The 14,730-nt window shown below is 38.2% G+C and overlaps 1 protein-coding gene across 15 annotated transcripts in view; it reads right to left on the bottom strand.

Moving 5' to 3' along the window:
- DST (dystonin) overlaps positions 1-14,730 on the bottom strand; it is a 558,750-nt gene that overhangs the window by 48,168 nt on the left and 495,852 nt on the right. For all 15 annotated transcript variants that reach the window (XR_014326489.1, XM_082847286.1, XM_082847281.1 and 12 more), the window contains 8 exons: positions 12,826-13,044; positions 9,199-9,402; positions 7,703-7,934; positions 6,656-6,882; positions 4,881-5,003; positions 4,647-4,748; positions 2,492-2,593; positions 28-201 (listed from right to left, as the gene is read on the bottom strand). Coding sequence is in view for 14 of the 15 variants with exons in the window: in XM_082847286.1 (XP_082703412.1) it covers positions 28-201; positions 2,492-2,593; positions 4,647-4,748; positions 4,881-5,003; positions 6,656-6,882; positions 7,703-7,934; positions 9,199-9,402; positions 12,826-13,044 (1,383 nt within the window). In the remaining variant the exon portion in view is untranslated. The remainder of the gene's footprint in view (positions 1-27; positions 202-2,491; positions 2,594-4,646; positions 4,749-4,880; positions 5,004-6,655; positions 6,883-7,702; positions 7,935-9,198; positions 9,403-12,825; positions 13,045-14,730) is intronic.

Genomic DNA, 14,730 nt, shown 5'->3' with positions numbered 1-14,730 from the left:
TTATATGAACCTGAAATTGGTATTTACCTGTCTATTGATGATCCTCTCATCCAGACTGTCCCATATCAATTTCAGCTCCATCAGTGGGTCCTGAACAGTGTGTTTATCACTTTCTTCTGTTACTTTCTTTAGCAGGAGCTCTGCCTGATGGTTCAGTCTCTCCATTTCTATCTGTTGTTGATACGCCTCTGACTTAAATTGCTATTTTTTAAAAAAGGAGGCATACAAGGAAAATTTGTTATACATCAGTAACTTTATCATTTTTTTGGAATTTTTGAATTTTATTTTATTTATATTTTTATACAGCAGGTTCTCTTCAGTAACTTTAAACAAACAAAAATTCTACAGGTTAGATGTTTGTTCTAATTCACACTTTTTATTGGGGTGGGGTGAAGAGGAATAAAATCTAACACAGGGTTTACTGATGAAAAAACTGTAGATAAAAAATGATGAAAAGAAATCTTTTCTCACACCTGAAACTAGCACAACATTGTAAATCAACTATACTCCAGTATAAAATAAAAATTAAATTAAAAAAAAGAAATCTTTTCATTCAATGTTTTCTGATGGAACGATTTTTTATTTATAATTTTGCTATTTCACTTCTGTTCTCTACAATAAACAACTAACAAATTTCAAGGATGCACTTCTTCCAGGGTCTAATTATACATATTCAATAAATGAGTTCTGAAATTATAGGAAAGAAGAAAACAAAAAATATATTGACATATATGAAACCCAGAAAAAAAATCTCTAAGAAACTCACATTATTTCCTGCTCAAAACACACACACATCTTGCAGTCACTGAACGCTCTGTGTTTTCTGTAGCTATGCTGTGTTTGTTTATTTATTTATATTATTTTTCTCTGTGGCCATGCTATGCGGCTTGCGGGAATCTTAGTTCCCTGACCAGGGATCGAACCAGGTCCTCGGCAGTGAAAGTGCTGAGTCCTAACCAATGGACCGCCAGGGAATTCCCTGCTATGCTGTGTTTATTAGTATTTATTTATCCTTTGCACTGACTCAGAATAACATTACTCTCACTTGGTGCTTAATGACATGTAGGTAATAATCCTGGCTTTGCCAACCAATACAGGTTAGCCAGTGGTTACATGTAATAGGAAACTGTCTTTTCATAAAGTATTGATTTTAATCTCTAATAGTAAATAATTAAATAATAAAGAATTAATGGCTAAGCAGTATCAATTTTTTTCAAGCAAGTTAAAATAATAATTAAAAATAATAACAAAAGCATAGTGAACACTTGCTATAGTCAAGTTGTTCTCAATAAACTTATAAAGAAAATCATTTTATCCCCAATTAAGGTAAGGACACAGAAGTGAGAGCAGTTAGACAAATTTTCTGAGGCCATTTGGCTAGTAAGTGGATGAAGGGAGATGCAACTTCAGACACCTGATTTAAGGGCAAGCACCTCATCCAGTGTGCGTATGAAAACTGCTGAGATATATGTAAAACCCAAAAAAACCCCTCCTCCACACCTGTAATTGTACATAAAGGATATCATGTGTTTACTACATGAGCAGACAGAGTAAAAAAAAAAAAATCACCATCTAATGATGGTAACAGTAAAATTCTCAAGAAGAAACAATTTTTTTCTAAATGAAATATTCTATATCACACTTAGAGATAAAAATGCTACTCTTTTAAAGCCAGATAATAATTTTATGTAAAAATCTAGTAGAGTTCATTGAAAGGGCTGTGATGTCTCTGTAGATAGAGACTTTAAAATTAGGGAGGAAATAGCTGCTCCCACTTTGATAAATGAGCATCAGCACAGAGGAATTCAGAGGAAACGGTTCAGCCATTTTCACAGCTGGAGATCAAGAACCACAAAGGAAAAAAATTACAGAGGAAAGCAGATGGGAAACAACAAGCATTTACAAAACAAACGTTTTGGGAAACACTATGATCCCATCCAATCCCATCCACTCACGGGATCCTTCTTTAGCCTGTTGGACTAATTGAATTACTCTGAACACAACAAAGAAAACAGAAATGTTGCTGTATATGTATCAGTGACAATAACACACTACAGAATAATAAAGTTCTAAAAATCCTTACAGTATAGTATACATATGTAATATGTCAAACACACACACACACACACACACACACACACACGCCCCCAAACCTCATCCTACACCCAGTATGAGGATATATGAAAGGCTATAAATCAAATCTTACGAGTGCTTGACTCTGGTTACATAACATTTTGTTTTGCTAATTTGCATTTTTCTGATTTTTCTATAATGAACAGGAATTGATTTAGTAAGAAAAACTACTAGTATTTTGTATCCTTTATTTAACGAGCACTTATACATAACCTATTATGTGCGGGCACTATATTAAACCAGTTCCATAATCAAAATGTAACACTTCAATTATATAAAATAAATTTGCATAAAGCATCCCATGAATCAAGAACTTAAAAATGCAACGTTTGATGAATTTCTCAGCTCCTACCCATACCTTCAGCTCCTCAATCTGCTGCTTGACAGTTTCAAGATCTGTTCCAATTGGAGACAATGAAGCCAATTTGCCACCTGCAATATCTACCCAGTCGAATATTGCCTGAAAAACACGTTAGGTCATGTTATTATAACAGTATATTTGAAATTACTACAACACCTCAAGTGCAATAGAAAAGTATAATCATAAATCTGTAAAGATATTAAGCAATGAGCCTGTTTTACAAATAAGGTAAAAGTGGCAACATACTGGAACAGTTATCCCAAATATGAAACAGGTGAAACCTCCAATTTTGCATCCAAATTTGTAGAAGAAATTCTATCTTGAATAGAATCTTAGAATATTGAGAACTTTCAAGAAAAGTCTATTTGAAAAAAAGTTTTATAAATTCACCACACAAAATAAAATTCTCTGTACTCTGTCTGCCTAAAAGGCAGATTGTATAAATATATTGGGAGAAAAAGATTCAAACCCATCTGTTCATTCAAATAATCAAGAAGTTTACTGTTTGGCACGTGAAATAATTTGTCTCAAGTAAACTCTTCTGTATTACTGAGATTAGCATTAAAATCCTGCACGTATAATGATTAAGACCATTATTCTGAACTGCGACAAAATTTCAAAATCTCCTATCTTCTTGTTCGTTTTAGGCAACACAAACAATCTTTTTTAAAAAGGCTCCACTCACATTTTTTTTTTTCAGGTTCTGAATACACAAAATTATTCTGCCATTTAATGAAGTTGCCAGGCCATACAGTACTGAGAAAAAAAACCTTGGGAAATATCTGGTAGTTTAAACTGATCATGATAAACCCTAAGAACGTGAGCAGCAACTTGGGAAATAAAATGCCTTTCACTTTACAATCAAACCTTGAAACCTCTGGAGTGTCTGCAGCTTTGGACACTTACCTACAGCTCTTTTAATCCATCACTGCCTTTCATCCCCACACATGTGATGTTACTGACCTAGGACCAGCAGGACCTGTGATGGGCCTTGTTTTTCTAGCAACGGTGATGAGACAAGCCTTCGTGTCCAGCTGTGACCCTGACCTCCTGGGGCTAACGGGTGCAGTGGTGGCAGAGCCGTCTCCAGCCCCAGGAGAGGATACAACCTCTGTGACCCACCAAACGAATTTGAAAATCACGATCTGGCCTCACAGATGGACGTAGAGCTTGACTGGTTACTGGCCACTGCTATCCAACCAATAAATTATCACTTTGGTTAAAAAAAAAGGAGTGGGGGGGTTATAATAAGGTGTCACTTGTAGTGAATTTTTTATATATTTGCAAAGTTCAAAACACTTTTCTGCTGGCATAAAGCTGGACTTGTGATATTTATTTTTATAAATATAGAAATGAAGTGGCCTAATAAAAGGGAAAAGATGTTCTCATCTGAGCTTTAAAAATAATATTCTCTTGGTGTTATGGAAATACTTAGAGAGGCCTTTTCCATATGGTTGGATGAAGGATTCAACTGCTGCCACTCTGTTAGGAAATGGAATAAAGTTAAGGAAGGTAGGGAGAGAAATATCCCTGAGTTGGCCTCAACTGACAGGAGAATTTTTAATATTAAAAAAATAAACTTAAAAACTAGTTAATGAACTGAATGAGAACCCTTGAGTGATGTGAAAAACAACCATTAAAAGGAATTATATACATGGGAAAGAAGAAAACACTTTTTGCAAGACAGATTATGACCTAATAAAATAGAAATCTATTTTAGTTCACCGGGAACACTGGCTTCAAATCAAATTTCTTTACATCTGACTTGTGCTACACTTAGTGACATTTTTAGATAGCGTTTACTCCTTTCATTTTATTCCACTCAACTCTAGAGCAGAGCTCAGACTCAGCTCCATTTCACTGTCTGGTGTTGAGCCATTTATGAAAAATATTGTGACTTTCACTTTAAAAAGTTAAAATATTTCTTTTCAAAGTAAATTTCACTGAATGTGTGTATAAGAATGTGTTTAGGGGTGTATATGAATCTGTACATATCTCCAGTGTCAGAAATCTCTTCGAAAAGGCAAAGCATGAATTGAAGCAGGTGAGTTAACTGCATCACACTTGCAGCTCCGGGGACATACTGATGCGTGAATTTGTAAGCATCACTTATCACCTGATCCCTCCCTCCAGGAGACCCTGTAAGCCTTACCTGCAGTCCATCCTGGTACTGAACAGCAGCCTGCATTGCCTCCTCAAGTCTGTCCACCCGGTCTTTCCAAGCTTTATTTAGAGAATCCCAGGCTGAATTTAACTACAATGTAAATATTAGAACTCTTTCAGTATCATATGCTAAGTTTCCGACTACTTCTATCAAATATGCTTTAGTTAGAAAAATCCTTTTAAAAAACCATTCTGATAAGAGTAGAAAATATGCAGGTTGTACCTCGTCTATACTCTTCTTAACAATGGGCTTGTCGGGTTCCCCGCAAGAGGCAATGAGTTCAGAACCCAGGTTAATAACCATATCCAGCTCTTCCTGCAATCCGTCTATCTCCTCCCTTATGACCTAGAATAAGAAATGACAGCCTTACTTTAAAGCCAAACCACAATGAAACTAAAAAGATGCACAAGACATTGATGGTAGTTATTTCTAGGAGGCAGGATTGTAATCAATTTTTATTTTCTTCATTCTGTTTTCTAAGTTTTGGCACTAAATTTTTTCAACAAGGGAACACAAGAGCCATTTCAAAGAAAAATCAGTGTCCTTTGAGGAACAAATGTCAAATGCTTATTATAAAGACAGTATTTAGGAAATAATTCCATGTAACATATACCAGAATAAGTCTTTCAAAAAAAAAAATCGACAATACTGAAAAGCATGGAAAGCCATTTTGTTTTTGTTTTTTAAACCAACTAGTTTGGCAACACACATTTAAAATAGACGTAAGTATCATATGAGTTCAGAGACTTCACACAAATTAATGTAATTTGCTTAGTAGATTTAGGATAATCTAACTCTAGATTTTCATTTTTACCCCAGGACATGTAAAGTACCAAACAAACAAACAAACAAAAACTATGACAGAAATGCAGTATTCTACCTTGCTTTCATTTTCTCGGTTAAGTACACTTATTCATTCAAGATGCATTTATTTACCAAGGATGAACATGCCCCAAACCAGGCATCGGAGATACAGAGAAAATTAGACATGACTATTCCACTCAAGGGGCTCTGAGTCCACTGGGAAAGACAGAGGTACAGTCAACGATAAGTCATGCTCTGCGTTAAGTCCTTTGCATGATGAGAATGTTATACGGATGGACTAACTCAGCTGAGTATACAAGAGGGTGGAGGCTGGCAACCCAACTGAACCTTGAAGCTTGAGTGGGATCTGCCAAGGAGAGTGGCAGGAAAGATATTCTAGGCTAAGGAAATAAAATGTGCAAAGATTCAGATGCTAGAAAGAGCACGGCAGCTTCAGAGAAAGCCATAAGAGAAGGAGCTTGGTAAAGGAGCAGTAGAAAAAAAATGACTTTGGAAACACAGGCCTGAGCTAGGCTGGGATGGAAAAGGCTGATACTGTGTTCCAGGTAGTTTGGACTTTAGGCAGTAGGCAGTGGACGCCTTGAGGGCTTTTAACCAGCAGGAGAGCAAGAGGAGATCTAGAGGGACAATGGGCAAAAAGGTTAGAGGCTGGTGGGAAAAGAGACTCCACAGGCAGGGGTACCGCTCAGATTACTTTCTTAGGCAAGAAAGAGAGATGACGAGGCCCCGAAGTAAGGCAGAAACAATGGAGATGGAGAGAAACTTTCTAAATAAACATTCTCCATGGGAAACCTGTGGGTGGACTCTGTCCCCTACTACATCTCTGTGCATTCCACTTTCAGGACCAAATATAAATTCTAATAGTGTAATTCCAAATATTTATACCAAAGGAATCCAACATTCATGCTACCACAACTTATTTTTTAAACTTTTTTTTTTTTTTTTTTGGTACGCGGGCCTCTCGCTGTTGTGGCCTCTCCCGTTGCGGAGCACAGGCTCCGGACGCGCAGGCTCAGCGGCCATGGCTCACGGGCCCAGCCGCTCCGCGGCATGAGGGATCTTCCCGGACCGGGGCACGAACCCGTGTCCCCTGCATCGGCAGGCGGACTTTCAACCACGGCGCCACCAGGGAAGCCCTATTTTTTAAACTTTAAATGAGATTCTCTGCTTACCTCTGCTGCTTCCTGCTGTTGTTTTACTACCGAGGGATCGATCCCAGGATCCTCCAGATCCCGGATGAAGTCTTGAGTATCTTTAGTGGTGACCACCAGTGACATGTGATCACACCAGAACTTCTCTGCTAATTCCATCACATCCAGTAGCTTGGCTTCCCTTTCTTCCACCAGTGTGTGTATGTTCTCCCAAATGAAAACCATTTGGTCTAGCTTATCCTGAACAGCTACAGAGCAGAACAATATCAAAAAGACACACCCTTTAAGCAATAAAGCACAACATTCTCATTCACCCAGGAACAATCATTCAATTTTCCAAGGATCTAAACCTGGACCAAATTTGGGTTGAGCCTAGTCTACTGGGTATCACTGGGCCCAACCGCCTTTCCAGGCAAATACAGGACCTGAGGGTGTCCTGCTCCTCCGGAACCAAGGTTTCCTGACAAAAGACAATGCTCAGAGGCATGTGAACTCACGGGAGACCTGAGTTCACCAAGGCTGGCCCTAGTATATTCTTTACGCTCTCCAAATCAAGAATAGAGATATCTGCTTAGTCGCAGGAACACAACAAAGTAGGATACATATTTTGGGCTTACTTCTAGAGTCCTCTTACCATGAATTTCCACTGACCTCTGCACAGGCCCTTCCTTTTGACCCCAGCTCAGACATTTAAGGTGCTTGGCTAGGGTCCTGGTTGCCATTTCTGTGGCTATGGAACAGAGTACCCATGACATAAAGTAGTGTAGTCAGAGGAAAAAATACCCCTAGGTTTGGTCTTACTAGCATTATGCTTAACCAACTGATTTAAAGGGCCCAGAGAACATATGGTTTTTGTATCATGGCACATGTTGTAGTTACTCAACTGATTTCACAAACACAGGAAGACATTAACAAGGGACTGGTGTGCACAGCCCTTCCACCCCAAACATGTCACATCTGCAATACCTTTTCTAAAATCTGGCATGTTGATATGCAACTGGACTGTCAAGAAACATTCACAATTGTTTTGAGTAAAGTTCAGTGGTTCCCTCATCCTGAAAGGATTACCTTTGGCAGATATGTCCTTGTCAGTGCCCTGGGACCGAGCGATCATCTCCTCTCCCCTCTGCCTGAGGGTCTCGTACAGAGGCTGCAGCTTCTCCATGTCCACGGCCACGTTCTTATTCTCACTGACCTGCTCCTTGATCTTCTCCACCTCTGCTGAGATGGAAGGCGGCTGCCGCAGACGCTCCACCACACGCTCCAGGCTCTCCAGGATCTGGTCGATCTTGTCGTGGAACTGGGAGTAAAAGAGAAGGGCCATTCATGGAGGAAAAGACCTGTGAGGCCAAGGGTGGGATTTAAAATGATAACACACCTATCTAATGTCACAGTCAAGAATGAAACCTTGGCCCTTCTGTTAACACATCCATCCAAAGAGTTATATCCAGCTGGTGTGTGAAGACATTCCTAAAATCACAACTCATAGGCACCTCTCCGTGTCACACTGCTTATGGGGATGGGACTGCTTCTTGCAAATAACTGAGTAAATTCATTAAGAAACTGTATATGTTAATATATAATTGGACCACTTGACAGCAGCATTTTACTAGTGCTTCATCTTACCATAATTCAAATTAACTTTGAAAATTAGGTTCAATAATCTGGGTGTTTGTCTATCAACACTGATAGTTTTATTCACTTTTACTGATTATTTTGGCATCCTCGAAAAGTTATATTATTAATGTAAAATTCATGGGCAGTTTTGATGAGATGAAAGGGATTTCTTAAGTTATGAGTTTCCTGAACTAAAAAATGTTTAAAAATTAAAAAAAAACCAGAAACCTTCCTGATGTTGTAATGGAAGTTTATATTTAATTCCTGGCCAAACACACAGTCAGATCCATGAAAGAATTTTAAATTTCCACTTGCAAAGGCACCACAGACAATGAAGCAAAGTTACGAACACTTGTTCATTTATAGATTCCACACTATCCTCAACATTAAAGGAATCATCGGTCAGGATTACAGAAAATGGACTGCTCTCATGCCAGTGTATCTAACGATAAAAACCAAAACCTTCAAAACGGAAAATCTGTAGGTAACTGCAAATCAACTTCTTGAAAAAGGTATTTTCAAAACGAAAAAAAAAAATCGATTTCCAACTGCAAATTTTTTCCTTCTTATTCAGCCTAGCATTCATAGTCTTTCTTCTATTGCTGTCTTGGGAATGTTTCATTAATGATGATAGTAACACTTTCTTTCATCTCTTCCAATGGCAAACACTGCATTCTACTCTGGATGGGCACTTGTTTAGGTATCTGGACAACGATGACAGCTGTATGCTTCTTAAATCATTGAAAATTATGTTTTATTTATATATAAGCAGGCGGAGAAATATAAGGATCGGACACTGGCAAATATCACCTCAGAGACCAAAACGTCAATACTCAGAGTTAATGCAGTGAAACAATTTTAGCTGGAATTGAATCAGCAGATCCGGGAAATGTCTTTCCACACTCTGCTGTCGGGGAGACCATCGCACTGCTGGTGCAAAGCATTACCTGAGCAGACTGAGAAATGGCTTCATCCAGCGCCACAGCCCGCTTTTTGACATCTTCTTTAATTTGACTGTAGAGAGTGTCAGCAGCCACGTACTTCTCTTGGATAGAAAAGCCTTCCCTCGGGCTCAATTCCAGTAACTGCGGCCCAGTTTTGTTCATCTTATCTATATGCGGCTTGTGTTCGGCTATCAACTCTCGCAGTTGCTATAACAAAGCAAACAGCGTCTCAGTTTCTCAGAGGCACACCTCCACAGTACAGCTGTCAACATCCGCAGCACATCCAGCTGGCAAGAAACTCCACACAAACACCCTCTCGTCACAAGGCACTGAACGCACAACCCTCTGCCAGGGAGAGATCCCCTGACACAAAGATTAAACAACGGTCTGGTCATGTCAAAGTCCTTTTCAGGGTACATGCAAAAATGCTGGATGAGTGAAATAATGAATCCCAGTTTCATTACGCCTTTCCTACCGAGAGCAGTACAGTCTGATGAGAGTATTAGCCAAGGGTCATATTACATGAAAGGATTATGAACTCACTACATCCCAACCTACAGAGACTGAGCCATAACTCTCTGTATTCCTTTCTGCACACTCATGATACATACAAAAGTTATTCAAAAGGAAGGAAGGGAGAGGGAGGGAGAGGAAGAAAGGAAGAGGAAAAAAGCACAGTAGAAGGTAGACACAATGATGAGAGAGAACAATGACAGATAAAGCTAAGTTAGGGGGATTTAAGCCCCCAAGGGATTGTCATTACATTATATGTAAACCAATACAAAATATGTCCATATATATTACATTATATATCTGTGAGTCTGTTCTATGTACATATATGATATGTATGATATATAAACATAAACAAATCTATCTGTACTTATTTTTAAATGTTAATGGCTGCAAGGATAATCAATCCATCAAATACACAGCTGTATACTGAGCATTATCTATAAAGTGTATTTAAGGAAAAATATGTGACCTATGAATATTATGCATAATACAGTATCATCTAATCAAGAGATACAATGATACTGATGCTAATGAGGGGGTGTGGAATCCAGGTGGAGCCCCATTCCTTCTAGGGAAATGGATCAATCTGGAATCTTTACACTCCACGGAATCCAGGGTCTCCCGTGACTGCCTGCAGGTTTCTCTGGGGCAGACATCCGTGCAGCATTGAGGTGCCCTCTACTGTACTCCATTATTCACGGGGTTCCCTAATCAGCAGTTTCTCGTCCTCACCAGAAGATGTGTCTCCAAACTGTTTGCTATCCAGCCCCTAAGAAAAGCCTCTCTGAGAGAAATTATATTCAGGAAAGACAGTCTAGAGGAAAGCGATCTTTCCCTGTAAATATTTTAACTTCCATCATTCATCAAGCAGACTCACCAGGACGGCCACATACCTGGATTTTTATTAAAAGTGCCACTAAAATCAGTCATATAAATTATTTCCAAAGTGGTTGAGAAAACTGGTTCATTACATCATGAACAATCCCCAATGTACTATCCCTATTTTTGAAGTTTTTCTGAAGACGGTCTCAAAACTCTTTTGGAAAAGAGCTAAATAAACACAAATTCAATTTGTAAAAAAAAAAAAGGAGGAACGTCTACTGAATCTACACAGCCCCTGGGTGGTCCAGGCTGTGATTTCCTACTTGTGTTTTACATTGTTTGGTATCTTCATGCTGTTTTACAGAATGGAGGTGGTGACAGTAAGACCAGCCACCATGCAATCTCATGGAGAAGAAACGTGTCACACGAGCTCTGGCTTCAATATTCTCGAAGCCATGTTTGAAAACAAGCTCACCCTTTGATTACCAAGAGACTCTCAGTAAAGTAAGGAATCTCTGCTGAAAGTTCTTGAGTGGCCTGGAGTCTAAGTAGATCTCACCTGTGCAGCATCACCATGAGACACCTTTGCTGGGAGGTGGCCAGATGAGCCTTCTTAAGACCATTCCATGACAGACAAGAAAAAAGCCACGGGATACCTGCTTGGGGATGTGTGCACATGGAGAAAGGGCCCAGCAGGAGATGTCTTTTGCCTCACAGGTAACCAAATGATTCTTGGCAGCTATCCTAAGAGTCCACTCATGCTGGAGATACTTAATGTGAACTTAAAAGAGATCTACCATTTATTTATAACACGGCTCTCGGGGCCATTTTTCATTCCTGGCTAGAATGAACTAGAAGATGTTCCCAAGAACAGTGAAGAGGATGCTGTAGAGTTGCAGAAGAAATGCTGCAAATATTCTGTAAAATTTAGCTTGAACAATTTGAAGACTTGGCTACGAAGTTTTGAAGCTCCCTTTCTAAATAAAGATCATACATTTGTTTTGAGAACTGAAAGATAATGCCAAACAAGAAAATTAACTCAATTTTGAAATATTCCATGCAATAATGATCCTTTTTGTCCTATTTGATGTTATCCTAGAAAACAGCTATTCAGATCTCACTTCAGAGTAGAAGAAATCCATGAAACATTTTATACTAAAAATCATTCAGTGGGTAGGCATCAGGATTTCTCCCAAAAATAACCTTTCTACTAAAATTAAATTTAATTATACATAGTTTATAAGTCTCCCACTGAATTATTTAGATAGAACGCCATAAAATTTCCATTTTGCATTAAAGTGTTCTCTAAAGCTCTTCTAAACAAATACTTAGAGATATTCTTCTATGTTAATACACTAAAAAAGTAAACAAATAAGATTAATAAGTATGTTACATACTTCAAACAATGATGTAATATATCCTGAGTTAAACTTGACACACGCACACACACAATGATAAGTCTCAGGGTACATCTTGTGCAGATCTGGGAGAGCAACTAGGTTCACAAGATCATAAATAACAAGAATTCCGGACTTTCTTCTGACAGTCTTGAATCCTCTCACTTAAACCCTTGCAAAATTTTAAGCTACATTAACATTTCGGAGACTACTGAAATGAGGGCCTCATAATGCCATTTTATGTGTTTAAAACATGACATATTTGTAGATGGAAATATACTCTCTTGTTTACTCATGTAAACTTATAGAAGTAGAGAACTTCAAAATATTTCCATGTACAAAAGGAAAAGAAAAAAAAAAAGTGGGGGGACAATTTGTCTTTAAACTTCAGCATTTTTTCCTTTTCACAGAATTCGATTTTACAACAATGCTATTTTGACGTATTTGTTATAGCGTACATTTTCTCCAAGCTCAATGTCCTTGTCTGTTTGATGTTGCTTCCATGTATTGCTACCTTTTGCTTACATTCTGGATGGCTCTAACCACTATATATTAGTCAAATTAGTGTACACTGAAAGCAATTCAACATGATCAGTTGAAAGTACTTCGAAAGCTTATTTCTCTAACATTTTAAAACAATGATTTTGTTTCTGTACTCAGTTTACACTGCAAACTACTGTAAAAGCTGTGACATCATGATGACATACACAGTGTGCCTGCCCACATGAGTCGTCCCACTGCAAAACTGGACAACAGGGCAGCAACTCGGAGGTAAGCAAACTGTGCAGACCAGAACGCTAAAACTTCCTCATCACAGAAGGTGTCTGCATTAGAAACACCCTAAAAATCGTGATTCTCTTTCCATGGGGTCTCCAGCACTCTCTGGCACCAAGCTTACACGATGTTCTTCCTGCTGTTGCCTCAGGGTTTCGTACTCCAGGGCAGGGGCAGGAAGCTGAGTGATGATCCTCTGTACGTCTGTCAGCCACGGCCAAAGTTCTTCATATGTTTCCCAGAACTGGTTAACCAGGGACTGTGCCCGTTCTAACTGCAGATACCTCTCTGAGTTTATCTGGCAGATGGCATCATAGTTCTTCAATACCTTGTCCAGTTTTTTCTAGAAAATCAGATGACAAAATGTGTTTAACCGGGCAGGCAGGCCAAGGAACACATATATATACTCCAGAATGCTTGTCCAGCACAATATACCTGGTGCAGAGTAAGCACTCAACAATGCATGGTAAATGAATAAATCAACAGAGGCTAGTTCGATTTTAATTGCTTCTATGTATAAAAGTTCATTTTAAATTAAAGAAAGGCCCTCCCATGTTGTTGCATAAGGAAGTCCCTCCTTTTCAAGGCTGAATAATATTCCATTGTATGCTAATGGGGTGTTCTTACTACAATAAAAAAAATTTCATATACACATGTAGAAAATAGCAAAAATGTAAAAAATGTCTTGAAAGTACAACTGGAGATCAGGCTGGTAAAGGATGATATATTCCTGCAGTGGATTTCTATGCAGTTGTCAAAAATCAGGGGATTTGATGACATGCAGAACTTCTCAAAAACAAAAAAAATTAGGTGACAAAACCACAAAAAAATGAATAAATAAAAAGCCTCAAGTTTTTATGACTAAGACACTGAGCTCTCCAAACATAATAAGCAAAATTCTCCAGCCATTCTTCTAGGTCTTCTAGGTGAGAGAAAGGTCTGGCATGAGCCTGGAAACACTGACATTACTTTCTGTTAAAACATAAGGACTCTCTTTCACAAATGAAATTCTAAGAGGAGCTGCTGGTCAGCAAAATTAATTAAATAGATGAGAAGCAAAATAGAACATTATGCTATCCACTGATGTTATGGGGTGGTCACAGAGATCTCGATTATGGTACAAATTCACTTCATAATCCAAAAGCAAAAGATAAAGCACAACAGCAATCCAATAAACCACAGAATAACACAAAAATTCTCTCATGATCATCTGTATTTTTCACACCAGAACCTTCACAAAAATAATAAAGGAAAGATTAAATTATAAACAAGTGAAGTGCCACTGTAGAGTATTTAAATAAAAGATTAAGTATTAATATACAGTGCACAGTCTACTATTTGCCTATGGTATACCTTGAAAACAATGCACCGTCTTTTAAATGTGATCTTACGCATATACATTTGTATATATTGTTTTTGCCATGGGATATTTTCCTACCAGAAGCATTAATATATATTAATTTCTTTAGGCTTCTCAGATGTCTGAATATGAAATGAACTAAACATTTTTATTTATGGCTGGTTTTCCATCAATGTAAAGGATCGTTAAAACTACATAAACTGAATACTTCCTTAATGATTCCGCTCCTTTTTTTCCTATACAGATTACTGTAACTTTATACAGAATGAATTTCAGTTAGGGAGAACCACATACTTTGAGTTTTGTTTCAGCTCCAGCGGCCCCAATGTTCCTGAAGCCAATAAACAACAGCTGACATACAGAATAACAATTTATACTGATAATAACAGTGATAATACAGAGAACATTAATTGGATGCTTAATGTATCCCAGTTACTCAAGGACTCAAACCTTAACAGCTTTTCTGTCTATTAAAAAAGATTATCCCCAGGGTGATTCCCTTAAGGAGTATTCCTTTCACTCTTATTCTATAAGCTTGAAAAACGCCTTATTTGAAACTAATGACTTAGCTGTTTAAACAGCAGCTGTGGATAAAGGAAAAGCGCTTTTCTCAGAGTGAAAGCCCCACACATGCTGTTTGCTCACAAGTCTCACATCAGTCATGTGGAC

This window comes from Leucopleurus acutus (genome assembly GCF_964270905.1).
Source record: "Leucopleurus acutus genome assembly, chromosome: 10".
NCBI lineage: Eukaryota > Metazoa > Chordata > Mammalia > Artiodactyla > Delphinidae > Leucopleurus > Leucopleurus acutus.
The sequence above is the reverse complement of the archived record's forward strand: the minus strand, read 5'-3'. Positions and strand labels throughout refer to the sequence as shown.